The sequence below is a fragment of the Rhinolophus sinicus genome, chromosome 17 (assembly GCF_057876585.1).
Source record: "Rhinolophus sinicus isolate RSI-liver-muscle chromosome 17, RSI-T2T, whole genome shotgun sequence".
In the NCBI taxonomy this organism is placed as follows: domain Eukaryota; kingdom Metazoa; phylum Chordata; class Mammalia; order Chiroptera; family Rhinolophidae; genus Rhinolophus; species Rhinolophus sinicus.
In genome coordinates, this window is record NC_142517.1 from 3,043,691 (window position 1) to 3,058,786 (window position 15,096).

General features: G+C 54.9%; 1 protein-coding gene across 4 annotated transcripts in view; it reads right to left on the bottom strand.

Moving 5' to 3' along the window:
- The window catches only part of ABCG1 (ATP binding cassette subfamily G member 1), a 66,292-nt gene that overhangs the window by 16,350 nt on the left and 34,846 nt on the right, over positions 1-15,096 (bottom strand). For all 4 annotated transcript variants that reach the window (XM_019745710.3, XM_019745709.3, XM_019745711.3 and 1 more), the window contains 3 exons: positions 4,124-4,241; positions 2,983-3,115; positions 410-460 (listed from right to left, as the gene is read on the bottom strand). In XM_019745710.3, coding sequence (XP_019601269.3) covers positions 410-460; positions 2,983-3,115; positions 4,124-4,241 — 302 coding nt within the window. The remainder of the gene's footprint in view (positions 1-409; positions 461-2,982; positions 3,116-4,123; positions 4,242-15,096) is intronic.

Genomic DNA, 15,096 nt, shown 5'->3' on the forward strand with positions numbered 1-15,096 from the left:
TGCTTAATAACACGTGAGAACCAAATTTCTCCTTGCAAGTGTGTGAGGGTGGAGGCTGGTTATTTTAAATGAATGACTAACCCTCTTCACTGTCAGAGTTTTACAGAAAACAATGGCGTGTGAAGCGTATTAAACACTACAAGGGCAGCACTGGGGCTGAACCGAAGCTTCCAGGCCGGTGACGGCAGCGTCCATCTGGACATGAGAGTCGGGCCCAGGCTCTTGCTGCAGAGTGGTCACTCCTGAGCTCTGGATGCCAGGCTGGAGTGCACACTGAGCTGTCACTGTCCCACACACAGAAGGCTAAGGACAAACCAACAAATCCAGCACCCAAAAGTCCATCCCACATGTTTGCCTAATGGTTTCACGGACCTTCTGGACCCCTTGTGGCCCCAAAGCACACACTTACCATCTCTCTTCTGCCTTCGTCCTTCTCCTGGAGCTTCAGGTGTGCAGATACCTGCAGGAGAAGAGGACAACAGTGTGTAGTCAGGACAGATGGCCATCGGCAGGGCAAACCTCACATGCCGTATGGTCAGCCAGGAGCCCCAGTGGCCGGGGCAACACCCTTGGAAGTCTTGGCCTCCCACCTCCCTTGGCCCAATGAAGGTGGGGTCTAGGGGTGCAGTGCGTGTCCGGGACACTTCCTGTTCTCTCAGTCGAATTTGCTGCTGTGCCGTGAGAGCAGTAAGATGTGGGCAACTGAGAGAGAAGGAAACCCAGGCACCAGGGGCTTGAAGACCAGCGGTGTGTATTCAGGAACTTCACAAGCCAACTGTTTAACCGGTGCTGGCTTAAAACTACCCATTGCTCATCACGGTGTGTTTGAGTGTTTACACCACAGGAATTGGCCAGTGCTGCCTCGCAGGACTCTGGTTTTGTTGGAGATGCCGTTTGCCAGCACACCCTCGGGCCCTGACCCTGCGTGGTAAAACCCTGAGCAGCCATCATCATGCCCAGCGTCCGCCTTGGCTCTGCCCTGCCGACTTCTGTGGCTTTGGGAGACGGAGTCTCAGTTTCCTCATGGGCACAGTGGTGAGGTCAGAACCTCCCACCAGGGAGCTGGGGAAGTTGCCGTGAGAATCAATGAGCAACTGAGATGAAGGGAAGAGTGGGGAAGAGGCCACGGTCCAGGCATGGGTTGGCTTAGGCCAGGCCAGCTGCTTGCCCTGTGACACCAAGTGTCACTTCTCGGTTGGCCTGCTGGTTGTAAGGGTCAGAAGCAGCCTGTGAAAATGCACAACCTGCAGCTAGTAGCCTATATCAACACTATGTGTGTGACAAGACCTCGAAGGGCGAAAGGTCTCACCGCCTCAAGGTCAAAGGATTCTTCAAAGGCATTGTGAAATTCTTAAAATCAAAGTCTCATTTAATATACTCTGAAAACAAATGGATTTCACAGGAGAGCCTGGTGACAGGTTAGGGGGAGGGGGCAGGTGACAACAGAAGTCACCAATATTGTCTGCAAAAGAAAGCAGAGATTGAGTCGGAAATCAAAGGGACTTTTCTGAGAGAAGTAACCAAGTGCTTAATTTAGTAACTCACGGAGGAGCTAAGCTCTGCTCACCCTAGATGAGATGAACTAGCATTCAAGGAGTCTGCGAGGGTGTTTACTAAACTGACTGATCTGCTTGTGAGATCTTCCGAAGTCCCCTGTGCCCCCGACAGAAGACCTGTTTGGAGGCTGGGGAAACAATCAGGCCACCAGTGCACGTGCCTCCTCGGGAGGCCAGCCTGGGGGAGAGGTCTCCCCTTACTTACGGGACACTCAGTACCAGGGACGGCGACAGAAACAGCTCCACAGGAGCCTTTCTTTCTGCTTCGCCACAAAGCAGGTTAGGGAGCAGATCACATATCTGACACCTTACCCCACTTCCCTTTGCTCAGATTCCCTGGGAATTGCCCTTGGGACAAAAAGCTGGGCAGTTGCCACTCTCGGACGCCACAGGGAGGAAGCTTTGCCCAGTCCCAGGCAGAAGCACCAGGCAAGACCTCTCCAGGCTGCAAAACCAGGGCAAACACCCGCCCACTGACCAGCACGCACGGCAGACAGGCTGAGAAGGTCCCGTAATGTGCCAGGAGCGTCCCGGAGGCCCTGTGTTTGGCAGTGGATGAGGAGAAAGCACCAAGCAGCCCCACCACAAAGCACACTGCTGAGCAAAAGGGCCGTCAGGGGCCCTCCCTCCTCCTCTCAGTGGGAGGCATTCTCGCAGCTCCCACTGCCAGGACTGGTGGGTGTGGTCCCTGTCAGTGGGCTGGGCCTTTTCAGACACTGGCCCTGGAAGCCCATGTCACAACACTTGGCTGGGTCGCAGTCTGTTCAAAGAGCAGGGTGACCAGGTCACTCTGCTCCCAACTGTACAGGACGCCCTGGGCTCGGCACTTGACTCTGGAGGCTGCCTTTCTTATGTGCTTTCAAGGGTTACATGTTTGATGCCTGTGTTGGGCTATGTGCGTGCAGGGCCTGGGACCCAGTAGGTGGGCAGCAAACACTGCTTTCACTCCCCCTCCTGGCAGGAAGGCCAGTCAGAGGGGCCATGACCTTGTCACCAGGTTGACTGGAACTTGGGCCCAAACAACTGGAGGGCTCACAGCCTCAAGGTCAAAGGATTCTTCAAGCGCATTGTGAAATTCTTAAAATCAAGAATTGGTGGGAAGGACAGAGCCTGGGGTGGTGGCACGAGGATTGTGGTCACCCTGGGAATGGTCACCGATATCAGTCGGGTCAGTAACCTTCTCGGACACTTGACCTTGACTTTGCCATCCCGGGTCGGTGAGAATCCAGGGTCTTGGGGTTTGTTTTCCATGAAGTTGTCCAAACGGCATGACTGGTGTCAGAACGCCCCTGGAATAGGGGTGCTGACTACTGCAGGCAGCTGGGCAGAGCCCCCCACCCCACACTGGGTGCTAGGCACTGGGTGCTGCTCCCTGTGTTGGAGGCGAGGTGGCCGGGGCAGGAGCACAGGTGGGACGGCCGCTCACCATCATGGCCTCCTGCACGGTGAGGTGGGGCAGCAGCATGTCATCCTGCATGATGTAGCAGGACACCTTCCGGAAGCAGCGCAGGTCACGGGGCATGCCGTTGATGAGGACAGAGCCCTTCATGCCAGTCTCCCTGCAAGGCCAGCAGAGGACATGTCAGCCCAGCCCCCGCTCTCCTCCTCTGGGGCCTGGGGAGGGGTGAGAGAGAGACAGCCCCTCCCAGAATCCTCCCTGCAGGACCGTTTGCCATAGAGACAGCGAGGGGCAGGAAGAGGGGACCAGGGGCAGCCCCAGCCCTCGCAGGAAGGAAGTGTGCGGAGAAAATGCCCAGTATGGACGGAGAGGGGTAGGTGAGTGGGGGGGCCTCTCTGGGATGGCACATCTGTAACAAGTGCCCACTAAACACACCAACAAAGACACGCATGGATGGTCCTCCTCGCAGCCAGGATGTCAGATGTACCCCTGGCTTTTGGAGGGGGGCGGGGCTCTAAGATTAGCTTCTGAAGGATCCTGTGTGTAACCGAGGCTACACTGACTCCCCTAAAGGCCAAGATTCTGCAGTCTGAGGTGTGGCCGCTTCATCAGAACCAGTTCCCAAGCGCCTGGCTCGGAGGCTGAAGGGGAGGGAGCACAGCAAGGGCCCTGGGCTCACGTGGCTCAGAGAGGGCGGCCTGGGCCTTGCATCCATTCGGCCAAGCACATGGCCCTTCTCTGTGACCACAGGGAACAGGTGGGGGCATGCCGTGTGCACTGTGGAAACGGAAGGGGCACAGCCCGGCCCGCCACACTCACGCACTGCCTCAGCCCCAGACCCACGAGCCTCCCTACTGCCCTCTGCTCTTCTGGGGGCCTCAGCTCAGCCCCAGGAGGTGGTGGGAGCCATCGCCATTCCACCCCAAGACCTCCCTCCCCTGAGCAGGAGCGACGTTTCCAGTCATGTGGCAGCGAGCAGGGGCTGCCTTTTGACCCTCCAATGTCATTCTCATCAGATTCCAGGGCCTCTTGGTCCTTCACTGGAGCCTTCACAGAACCTTAAGAAGTGATGGGACGGACTGAAGTGGCTACGCTGTTGGTACTGTGGCCACATGCCGCCTATGGCTGATGGCGGGTGAGGACCTCGCTCCTCGCTGGGCGTGCTCACCTGTATCCAGCCAGAATGTTCATGAACGTGGACTTCCCGGCCCCGGAGGGACCCATGATGGCCACCAGCTCCCCACTGTTGAACTTTCCAGAAATCCCTTTCAGAAGGGTCTTGTACCCTGCAAGAAGCAGAGCACAGTCACTCTCCAACCATCACGGGCCTCATGGGTTTTATCCGGGTGCTGCCAGGCACACAGTACATTTGCCCATGGAGCCCAAGGCAAGACTTTTCACACCTTATACAATGCCGATTTCTGGGCAAGAAAATAGACCTCATACCTTTTTTACACCTGTGTGAACATCTTTAGCTGCACGCCATGGGTTATGTGTATGACATTTACCAGTTGGTGTATAACGCTTTATTTAGAGTGTACGCAGCACTTTCACGTGCACATCGAGGGAACCAGGAGCCCACCATTCTCCTTCTGGGATGAGCAGGCTGGTGTCCAGTGGGCCCGGGTGACTTGTCCAGGCCCCCACAAGTGGTGGGGACAGAGCCTACCCTGGGCCACACCACTGGCCACACTGCTTCTGTTCCCACAATGGTGAGCCCATACGTTGTTAATTAAATGTTTAACTTAATATTGCATCTATGAATTTGTATTTATAATTTATAAGAATATAAATTATTCATATAGAATTTATTCATAAATCATTCCTCTATAATCAGCGAGTTGATATACTAACTAATTGATAATTAAACTTTATCACTTTGCAGCCACATCAAATGGCTTTGGAATTTCTGCCAAGTCTCCATCTGAGAGCTTTGTAAAAGGACAAAAAAACTACACATTCCAAACACAGCCATATTAATTTTTTTCAAGTAAACTGTTCAAATGTGCTATAAAGAATAAAATAGAAGCAGCTGGGTTCGCGGATAAAGACTGCTAATTTAGAAACATTTCTCAGGTCCTGAGAAGCGCTCCCAGACGTACCCTTAAACGATCAGAGCCATGCAAATGCAACCTTTCAGCTCCCACACGATGTTCAGGGGCCTGATGAGAAAGGGGCACGTGAGCCCGACCAGATCCATCTCTCTTCCCAGTCACTGGCAGCATGCTCCCTGCACCCCAAACTCCTGTTTGTTGGAGCCCTGGCCAAGTCTGGGGAGTTCCCGTCTCACAAATGAGACACCTGAACACTCACCCTGTCACCAGTGCCACCTTGATTTAGATGGAGAATCCCTGAGGCCTTGTTTAATCAGGCACAGAGGAGCGGAAGCAAAGGCAGGAAACTTGTGTTCTGGCTTATTAGAGAGAGAGAGATGTCGCCTGGGGAGGGCTGAGATAGTCTTCCTGGTGGGACAGGGACAGAGGGACAAAGGAAGGGCAGGGAGACAAAGGGGGGGGCGTCTAGAAGAACGGCTCAGAACTGCAAATGAGCCAGATTCCTACCACTTGGTGACAGGTCAGCAAACATGGCCCATGAGAGTTAAAGGAGACCCGTGTGGGGGAGGTAACCCCAAAGGACTGCGTCTTCCCCTGGGTGGACAGACAGATAGAATAGCTGGGGCCCAGCAGAGACCCCTCCTCTAATAAGTCAAGCTCTCAGCACAGCAGCTCTGAATCAGGATGGCACTTTGGGACCTGGCCCCAGGGAACCTGTGTGACATCACCGAGGGAGATGCCAGACGTCTTCTAATTACCGGCCTCTTGTGGGTTCAGGTCCATAGCACGGTTATTCCCCAGCAAACCCTCCTTCTCAAAGTTCGGGCTGATCCCCAGCTGGTCCCCCGTAAACCAGGAGCTGCCTGAGGGTGCAAACACATTGCCAGGATGACCACTGGCCATTTGGAGGCCAAGTGCAGTCTGCACAGGGGTCATGACAGCCTGAGGGCAGCCTTGCTCCTGGGGTTGTGAGAGGTCCTTCCCTCCACGCAGACCCCATGGGCACTGCTCTCTCTCTGATGTCACTAAGGCTGGCCCCTGGAGTGGGGTCCACAGTGGGGTGCAGATAACAATACTGGCTGCAGTGAAGCCCCTGACCAGGACGCCAGGAACAGGCATTAGTGTGGGAGCTACGGGAGCATCCAGCCCTTTCATGGGGAAACGTGGATGGGGGTACACACCATGGTCTCCTCCTTTACAGCCACCAGACTGTCACTGTGGGTCTGACCGTGAGCCCTGGTGCTAAACCCACACACCATAGAGTCAAGTGAGTTGTGCTGCCTCGCAAGGCTGACAACTCACGCCTCGGGGAGGGGCGCTGGCTCCCAGGGTAACATGTTAGGACAGGGAGTGCGTGTGACATGCTGCAGGGCCGGTTGGGAAGGGTCCTCCCATGTGGGACCCACGTGGGGTTCGGCAGCAGAGATGGTACAAGATCCAACTTGGGGCTCCTCTAACATTAGAAACCTGTTTGTCTTTAAAAATGACAAACATGCATTTGGGATTGAAAACTCTTAAAAGTGACACTGGCAACAGAAGTCAAGGAGGCACTGATCTTTCCTCTTGTGGGCCCAGAGGCTGGGGTGGGGGAGACACAGAGCTGGGCTCCCCGCAGCAGGCGAAGGGACTGTTGTCCAGCACGTGCACGGCCCTGCAGTCATGTAACGAAACCACCCTTTGCTGCACAGCCTGTGCTTGTCCCCGTATAGAAATGTGAACTGCGGATGGACCCCTCCCAGCACCAACCCCACCCGTCCCTGCCCTACGTTCCCGCCTGTGAGCCCTGCTCAGCCCTGTTTTTGGCATAATGGGAAAACCACCCAACAGGCAGGGCCATGGACGCCCATCAGCCCCCACAGGTCCAGGAGTTCCATCCTTAAAACAGCCAGACCAGAAGCCATAGCAGGGCCCAGACCAAAACCAGAGAGGAGAGATGGAGAGACAGAGAGAAACGGAGACAGAGAGGCAGAGAGATGAAGTGCCCCGGGCCCCTCCATCACAGTGAAGGGAGGTCTGCTCAGACACTGGGTCCCAGTGGAGAGCTCGGCCAGGCTCTTCTGACATGGAACGGGCATGTCCTGCAGTGAGAAGACAGCAGGACCACTGGGGCAGAGGGGCTGATGGGCAGGAGAAAGGCCTAGTGGGCGGAGCAGGTGGGGACGCGGGTTCTCAGCCACGGAGCCAGTGCCCGCCCGCGGTCCGTTTGTCTTCCAGACCCTCATGCTTCACATTTTGGGACTCGGAGCAGGGGGTCTTCATGGAAAGAGGACAATTGTGAAACAAATGTGATGCGTAGTTCTGGCTGAAAGACTATTCAAGGCAGGGCAGCTGACGAAGGGATGCTGTCACCACAGGACCCTCACCTTCCATCTCCGAACCTCTGGCCATGACTGCTGCCCAGCCCAGTTTCCACTCAGGAAAGGTTGGTGAACACAGACATACATGAATGGACGTTTACAAACCCCACAGACAAAGGTTTTCATGAGCACTTAGCGTTAAGTGTAGGCTGCGGCTTGGCATGTAGCGGCCACTTACAAAACTGTTTATGGATTTAGTGAGCAGAAGGTGAGCTCTTTGCACAAGTGAATTCAGAGTGACAGCCACCGTCTTGAGCACAACCATTTGGCCTGTGCCTCTTTTCAAGCCACTGCCCCAACAGGACCCGTCTGGGTCAGAGGAAATTCCCAGAAGCCCCTGGAGGTCCAGCTGCCCAGACAGTCCCTGAGGTCAACCCACAGGGTCCACTATTGCTGTGCGATGTGTTTCAGACGGGCCGCTGGTGTCCCTCTGTGGGTGGCACGAAGCTCACCTATAAACCTTTACGTAGTCACAATCAAAATGTGAGATGATATTTATTTCAGAGTAATGACTTTTCATGCAAATTTCACTGAAGTTGAGCCTACACAGAGGAAGTGCACAAACCATCAGTGTGTGCACAGCTTGACACCCCCCACACACTGGACCATGGGGGAACCAGCCCCCAGGCCAGACAGAGACGGGATGTAATGAGCCCTGGGAGGCCCCTGTCATCACTTCAGTGGGTAATTGCTTTTGAGCTTAAGTAGATCCCCAGGGGTGTTGCTTTTTTGACAGAGGAATACATTTTTTTCCGGAAGGGAAAATATTTTCCTCCCTTGGAAATGAAGCCAATTCCCCTTTATGCGTAGAACGCTCCTTCGATGGGAAATTATGCCTCAATAATCTCGTGAGCGCCTGCTGCCACCCTGTGACCCCTGCCCTGGGATGAGCTGATTTGGGCCCAGAATGTACATCAGGAAACTGGAGACATGGAATGACCTACTGTTTACACGTCCTACACGAGTTAGGAAACCTTTAAAGAGAAACGGTGTCTGTCAGCACCTTTAGCACGTTGTGTTCTAGGGACACACAACGTAGGTTCCGTTGGGTAGGGGCACAGATTTTCTCCTTTATAGAAATGTGCCCGTGAAGGACAGCCCTCCAGCAAGCACCAGGTCTGGGGGCACTCACTCGCGACAGGCAAGCAGGGTGCCAGCTTCACTCACATCTGTGCCTTTAAGCCTCACAGAAAACTGAGTACCGGGTTCTTCTCCATATTTTGCAGACGACAAACAAGAGCTCAGAGAGGGTGAATGACGTGCCCAAGGCCACACAGCAGCTCAGCAGAGGAGCCAACATGCCAACGACTTCTGCCCATTTTCAGAAGTGGCCCTTACACACGGCCAGAGCCGCTGCCAGTCCCGGCAGCACAGTTCAGGGATCCAGGCTGTGGCTCCCTCACCTCTGTCCTCTCACTGAATTGAGCGTGCATTTAGTCTGCAGCTGCGTGACCTAGTTAACAGAAGATGGGAAGAAATGACATGCCTTTCCTTCCCCCCATATGAAATCCCCTCAGTCTCCGAAGGCCAAGGCCACCACCAGGGTGCAGGTGGGGCAGTTCCCAGCGTGGGTGTGGCCAGGTGTTCTGAAAGCTGAGGCCCAAATGCCCTGGTGCATCCAAAGAACTCTTAATCCACACGATGGTCCCTCATCTTTCAGTTTCCTTTTCTTCCCATGAAATGGCCTCAAGTCAAAAAAAAAAAAAATCTTGCCAGGATGTGGCCAGGTCCTCTGTCACTTAAGGAGAGCTGAAGCCCCATGCACCTGTGAAGGACCCCTCAGTGCACGTACAAGGAAATGTATGTCCTCTGACCAGAGTGGCCGCTCCCCACAACTCCTTGTCATAAAACACCCCTGGCCCCTGCCGTGGGCAGCCCAACCACAGGGGTTGGAACAGACGTGTTTCAGAGCAGCTTAATGACACACCGGGGCCTTTGGGGACCATTAGGCCCGACCCTGGTGATCTGCACAAAATAATAAGCAGCTTGTCTCTCAAACTCCAGTGAGTTTCATCTAAGGAGCTTCTGTTTGGAAGGGGCAGCGGTTTCTAGCGGGACTGGGTTTTGTTTCTGAGGGGCCCCCAACAGTAGGCTGTGGTCTCACTGTGCAGAGCGGGCCGGGGCAGGTGGAATGGGTGCCCATTGAGAAGCAGGCTCATTCTGTGCTTGTCCAAATGTCAAATGCAGGCTGATAGCTCAGCGCTCTGACCCTTCCTGAGGGAGGTGTGCTGTAAAAATCACTGCCGGTAAATAAATCACCGTGTGGAGCTCTGCAGGCAGAAGCCACAGAGGGGTCACGATCCTGGCTTGTTCTCACCTGACAGCTCGCCCAGGTGGCTGGGGCACACCCTATACCTCTAGGCCTCCTGGCAAAGAAGTGAGTCTCGTCACAGATGACGCACTCCCACTGCGCAGAGAAAGGCCATTTCTGCAATAGGGAGATGGTCAGGGAGCTACCCAGATTCTCTGCCCCCCACCACGTTACCCTCTCATCCTCCCTGAGGGTCCTGGATCCGTCAGCCGGGGGCTGGAGACAGGGTGTCCTCATCAGGACCCCTCCTCTCACACAGGGACACCAAAGCAATGATCATATGACCCCCATCAGTCCCACTCCCATCAACCTGCATCCAGGACACCAGTTTTCCAGCTACTAAGCAGATCACAGTCATCACGCCTACCCACCAGGGACATCCAGAACTCCCCTACGAATGGTGACGCTGAGGCAGCTGCAGCTACAAGAGGCCCATACGCTACTGTGTGGGGCGTCGGGGCCCTACTCCCGCTGAAGGCAGCCGTTAGGCATTCGGTGCTGGAAGGGGAGGGGCAAGAGGACACACAGTGGCCAGGAGCTGGCAGCCCACAGCCAACAGGGAAGGGAGACTTTCTGAGCGTTTTTCCTGTTTCTGGAAGTCTGTTTAATTTTGTTTCTGTAGATGGATATTTTCCTTCATCAGCACCTTGGCTGCCTGGCAGACGCTGGGGTGGGGGTGAGCACAGGAACAAGGAAAGCCACCCTGCTTCCTGCAGCCACCTCTAATGTCACCAGTTGGGGTGGGGTGCTGGTGAGTTCACACCCTCTGGCCACCCTCGGTTTCCAGTTGCCCCAGAATGCCACTCATGCATATCCACGCTCTCCAGTCCTCCTAGCAAATAGCGTGGTTTTAGATCATTGGTGAGCTCTTTTTCAGTCCTTTCAACTGCAAAAGAACCAAAACGAAATCATTCGGAGGGAACAGTGGGAAGGAAGCATACGCGGGTCTCAGCCACCTCCTGGCTTGGCACAGCTCGTGGTTCACAGTGTACAGCCACCATCGAGCTGCGGGACTCGGGCCAGGTCCCAGAAGTGCTCGGTGCCCAGTCTCCCCATCCCACCTGCAGGTGGGATAAACATCTAAACATGTGTGGCCCATGTCGCCGGTTTACCTGCGAGGTGACATAGATTCTCCCACCTTCTTCAGGGACTCGTCTGGGAAAACCCCAGCCCTTTGTCCCTCCCGCCCTGTGAGCCAGTGATGTGACTGTGCTGTTGACAGAACAACATGTCCACGAGACGGTGACACTGTCCTGGGATCAACCACGGGTGGCAGGCAGCACCTGGAGGGCCGACAGACACTCAGGTGTGACCTGCAGCCGAGCTTCCTGCAGCCTCTGTCTCCCGCTCTGTGTCCTTCCCTCCTGCCCTCCTCCGGTCCTCCCCCAAAGGGAGGAGGCACAGATGTAATGAGAAAACACCCCAGCTCCGCTTCTTCTCCAGTCTGTGACCTGTGGCAAGTGACAAATCTGTGAGTCACCTGTTCTCTGTAAACACCCCTCATTGCACCACTATGAGCATTAAATTCACGTGCAGGTGCCTGATGGTTTGCAAATACGTGGTTCTAGCAATCCTGCCAGTTTCATAAAATGAGTGACAGTTAGGAAAGCAAGACAATGGCTAGCCCTCAAGAGCCACACCGCTAGGTTAACCTCGAAAGCCCCAGGGCCAGACGGTGTCCCCAACCAGGGGGGGCCCCAGGAAGTGCCCTTCGAACAGACAGTTCGAGACAAGGCTCGAGTCCTTTTCACTAACCGTTTCAGGCTTTGTGGGGCACACAGTCTAGTGCTCAACCCTGCAATTTGCTGCAAAAGCAGCCTACAGAAGTAACAAGTGGGCAATATGCTAATGCAACTTCATTTGCAAAACAAGAAGCAGACTTTAGCCCAGGGCCAGTGACACCTGGACTCCCAGCAATCCCAGGAACACTTGCAAGGTTGAAAGGACAGGTAAGGCTGAGGTGCATCTGTTCTTGGGGGGACAGGAGAACTGAGGCAGGTCTGACAGGAAGACACCCAGGAATGAGGAGCTCTGACTGGATGGTTCTCCAGCTCCCGGAATTCACTACTCCAATTTACCTAGCACGAGAAATGACAGGATGGCCTTCAGGCTGTGCTGGGGACTCAGGGTGAGGAGGACTGTGGCTGCAGGGTGGTATGGAGAAAAGCAGGGATGGGGGCATGGGGGGGCGGATGGAGGGGCGGATGGAGGGGCGGATGGAGGGGCGGATGGATGAGGGGAGCGAGGAGGCAGGGAGGGAGGATTTATGTTCTACCTCATGGTGTTGAGCGGAATAATAGCCCCCAAAGATGTGCACACCCTAAGGCTTGGACCCTGTGAACATGTTAGCTTATATGGCAAAAGGGATTTGCAGATGGGATTAAATTAAAAACCTTGCAATGGGAGATCACCTGGGATGATTCAGGTGGACCCCTCAAAAGCTCACGGGTCTTATAAGGGAAAGAAGAAGCCATGCGGCTCAGAGGCAGTAGCAGGAGACGTGACGTGGACTCAGGGGTCAGAGAAGGGGACGGTGGGTAGAGACAGATCCAAAGACGCTGAGCTGCTGGCTTTGACGGTGGAGGAAGGAAGGGGCCCCCGGCACAAGGAATGTGCAGCTTCTAGAAGCTGGAAAAGGCAAGGCAAGGATTCTTCCCCAAAGCCTCCAGAAGGAACACTTTGATTTTTGACTTCTGCCCTCCAGAACTGCAAGATGATAAATCTGTGCCTTGTTAAGCCACCAAGTTTGTGATTTGTTACAGCAGCCCCCGGACAAGAACACTGTCACCTTCGCCGGCACACAGCAGCTCAGCCCTGCGAGGTCCTCCTCGGGGGCCCACTTCCCTCTGAAGGCGACTCCCTTCCTCCTGCATGAACATTATGCGGAAGTTGGCCTCCTTAGCCAGCAAACCCTCACAAGCGGCCTGACCGGCAGCCGTGTGCTGAGAAGCAAGCTCCACGCTGCTGTAGGAGCGGTGACAGCTGCCTTTCAGCGGCTTCCTTGTGTGGTCCACATGGGCACAAAGCCTGGTTAGAACAAGTCCCCAGTGCAGAGCTTTCATGAGGTAAAGGAGCAGATTAAGAAGTATGCCATTAAACGCAAAAAGAAAAATGATGGGCCTTGGAGTTTCCCGTGGGGACCTCTGGAGAGGGAAGAACGAGGTGGTAGAAGGCAGCTGGGCCTCACTCCAGGCATGCACATGGCTACCTCCCTGTCCTGGCCTCAGTTTCCCCATGGTAAAAGAAGAGGTCTTCTCCCAAAGCCCCTTACAGCACTAGAATTCTGTAGCCGCATGTGGTTTTCTTTCCCTGGACCACCAAATGGTAGCTGAGGTTCAAGGGCAGGTTCCGATCTAAACGGCCAGGGGGCCCCAACATAAGGGCCACTGATAGGGAACCCCAGCTGCATCCGCCATGCTCACGGCAAGCATTGCTACTGAGGCTGGAGCCACCTTTACCGTAGCACAGAGCCTGACCCAGAATCTTCCGCCCAATTACAGCCATCAAGTCTGTCTGATGCGGTTAGCACGGAGACGTCCCGATCACTGTCACCATTCAGAAACCAGGAGGGAATGTCAGGTGCATGATGGGAGAGGGGAGGGGGCACAGAGAAGGTGTCGGTGTGCTGGAGGGGCTGCTCCTGTGGTTCAAGGGGGGCAGACCCTGCTCTGATTGTTCACGTTGTCCCCTGAAGTGCCATGACGCTGGGCACGCTGGTAGTGCGCGTGTTTACTCGCTGGCCTGGTGCCTGGCTGAGGTCACACACGTGTCCCACCATCACGGAGTGTCGTTCTCAAGAACACCTTTGCTGGAGTGGGGCTGGGGCCTCGCTCCCACGTGCAGGAAGGCATCTCTGGACCGCAAACATTTCAGTGGCCAGTTTAATCACACCCTAAAGTAGGTGAGATTCTTCTTTGCCACTAACTGAAACACATTCCGATTTCTAGAGTGTTGCAGCCACTGTGGGAAGAGGTGAGCATAAGGGACATGTGGCCGGAGTAAGAGGCTTGTGCTTCCCACGGCCACCGGCCATCCACACTGGCCCACCGACATGCTTTGGGACAGACGTGCTTAGGGGAGGGTGGGTGGTGGGTCCCAGCCCCCCTGTGCCTACCACCAACGAACTCCAGCACGTCCTGCTAACGCCATATCTGTGTTCACTCGTCCTGGGCCTCCTTCCCCATGATACCTAAACAAGAACTAGCTCAAAGCAGCGCTGTATATGAAGGAATGCTGTGTGGCCTCCACCCCGAGGTTTCTCAGGGCTGCCTGCGCCCTGGAATGTCCAGGAAGCTTTGAACAACACTTCTGATGGAAGCAGTCTGGGCTTGGCCAGGTGAGTCTGAGGGCCCCTGAGGCTTGGAATCTGCTCTGATTAGCTGTGTGGCCTAGAGCAAGTTCCTTCAAAAACCCTCAGTTTTTCTCACTTAATTTCCTCCTCTGCTAATGGGTGAGAAACCAGTTCTTAACCTTCCAGGTATTTGCAACGAGTTCTTAACTTTCCAGGTATTTGCAAAGCGGAAGGAAGGAGATTGTGTTGGAAGTACTTCATCTGGAGCCCACTGGTCAGTGAGTGGTGGCTGCTGGGCCTGCAACCCAGAGAAACATTCCAACACATTGCACAATGGGAACGGCAAGCCATGTGACCACAATGTGTCATCTCAGGGAGTTACAGCTGCAAGGACATCCTCCTTCACGTGGCTTGAGGACCCTGAGGGGTTCCTGGCGCATGGGGTGGGGGGCAGTGCTGAGGTTGAATATTCTGCATCTTAAGCTTGTCAGTGTTTTCCAAGAGCCAGAGCCTGTCCTGGAATGTTCCAGAACCCCTCCAGATGCTGCTGTGTGCGAAGAGCCTGGTCAGCCTTTGTGAGGAGGGACAGTGTGCCAAGGACGCTGCCTCCAGCATCTGGGGCGGGCCTGCATCTGTTTTCCCCTGAGGGTCAGCAGCTCTGAGAACACTGATGGGATAAAGCCGTGACATCATTTCCTGTCACCACGTGATGCCGATCACCTGCAGCCACAGTCACCTGGAGTGAGCACGCCCAGGGCCGGCACCCCAAGCTGTGCGATGCTGACCACAAGACAAAACCCTGCTGTGTGCCCCCAAACGTACACACATGTCATGTGTACACACACACACCCCCCACAGCCAGGCAGTGGGGCCCCAACACAGGCCCTAAAAAATAGATAGAAGTCATGACACCTGCCTGCCAGGCGTGACTGCCATCTTTTTATACTTCTGAAAGCAGAACTGGTCTTCACAGGCTTCTAAACCTGGCTAGATCAATGAAGGGAAAAATTCCTTCTGTTTAGATTGTGGCCAAAGCGCTGATAAAGGTGCCGATTAACCTCCAAGCAGCACATCAGCCTCCGTGAGAAAACAGCCCAGCACGGCCCAGTGTCTGCGCCCAGCCAGGAC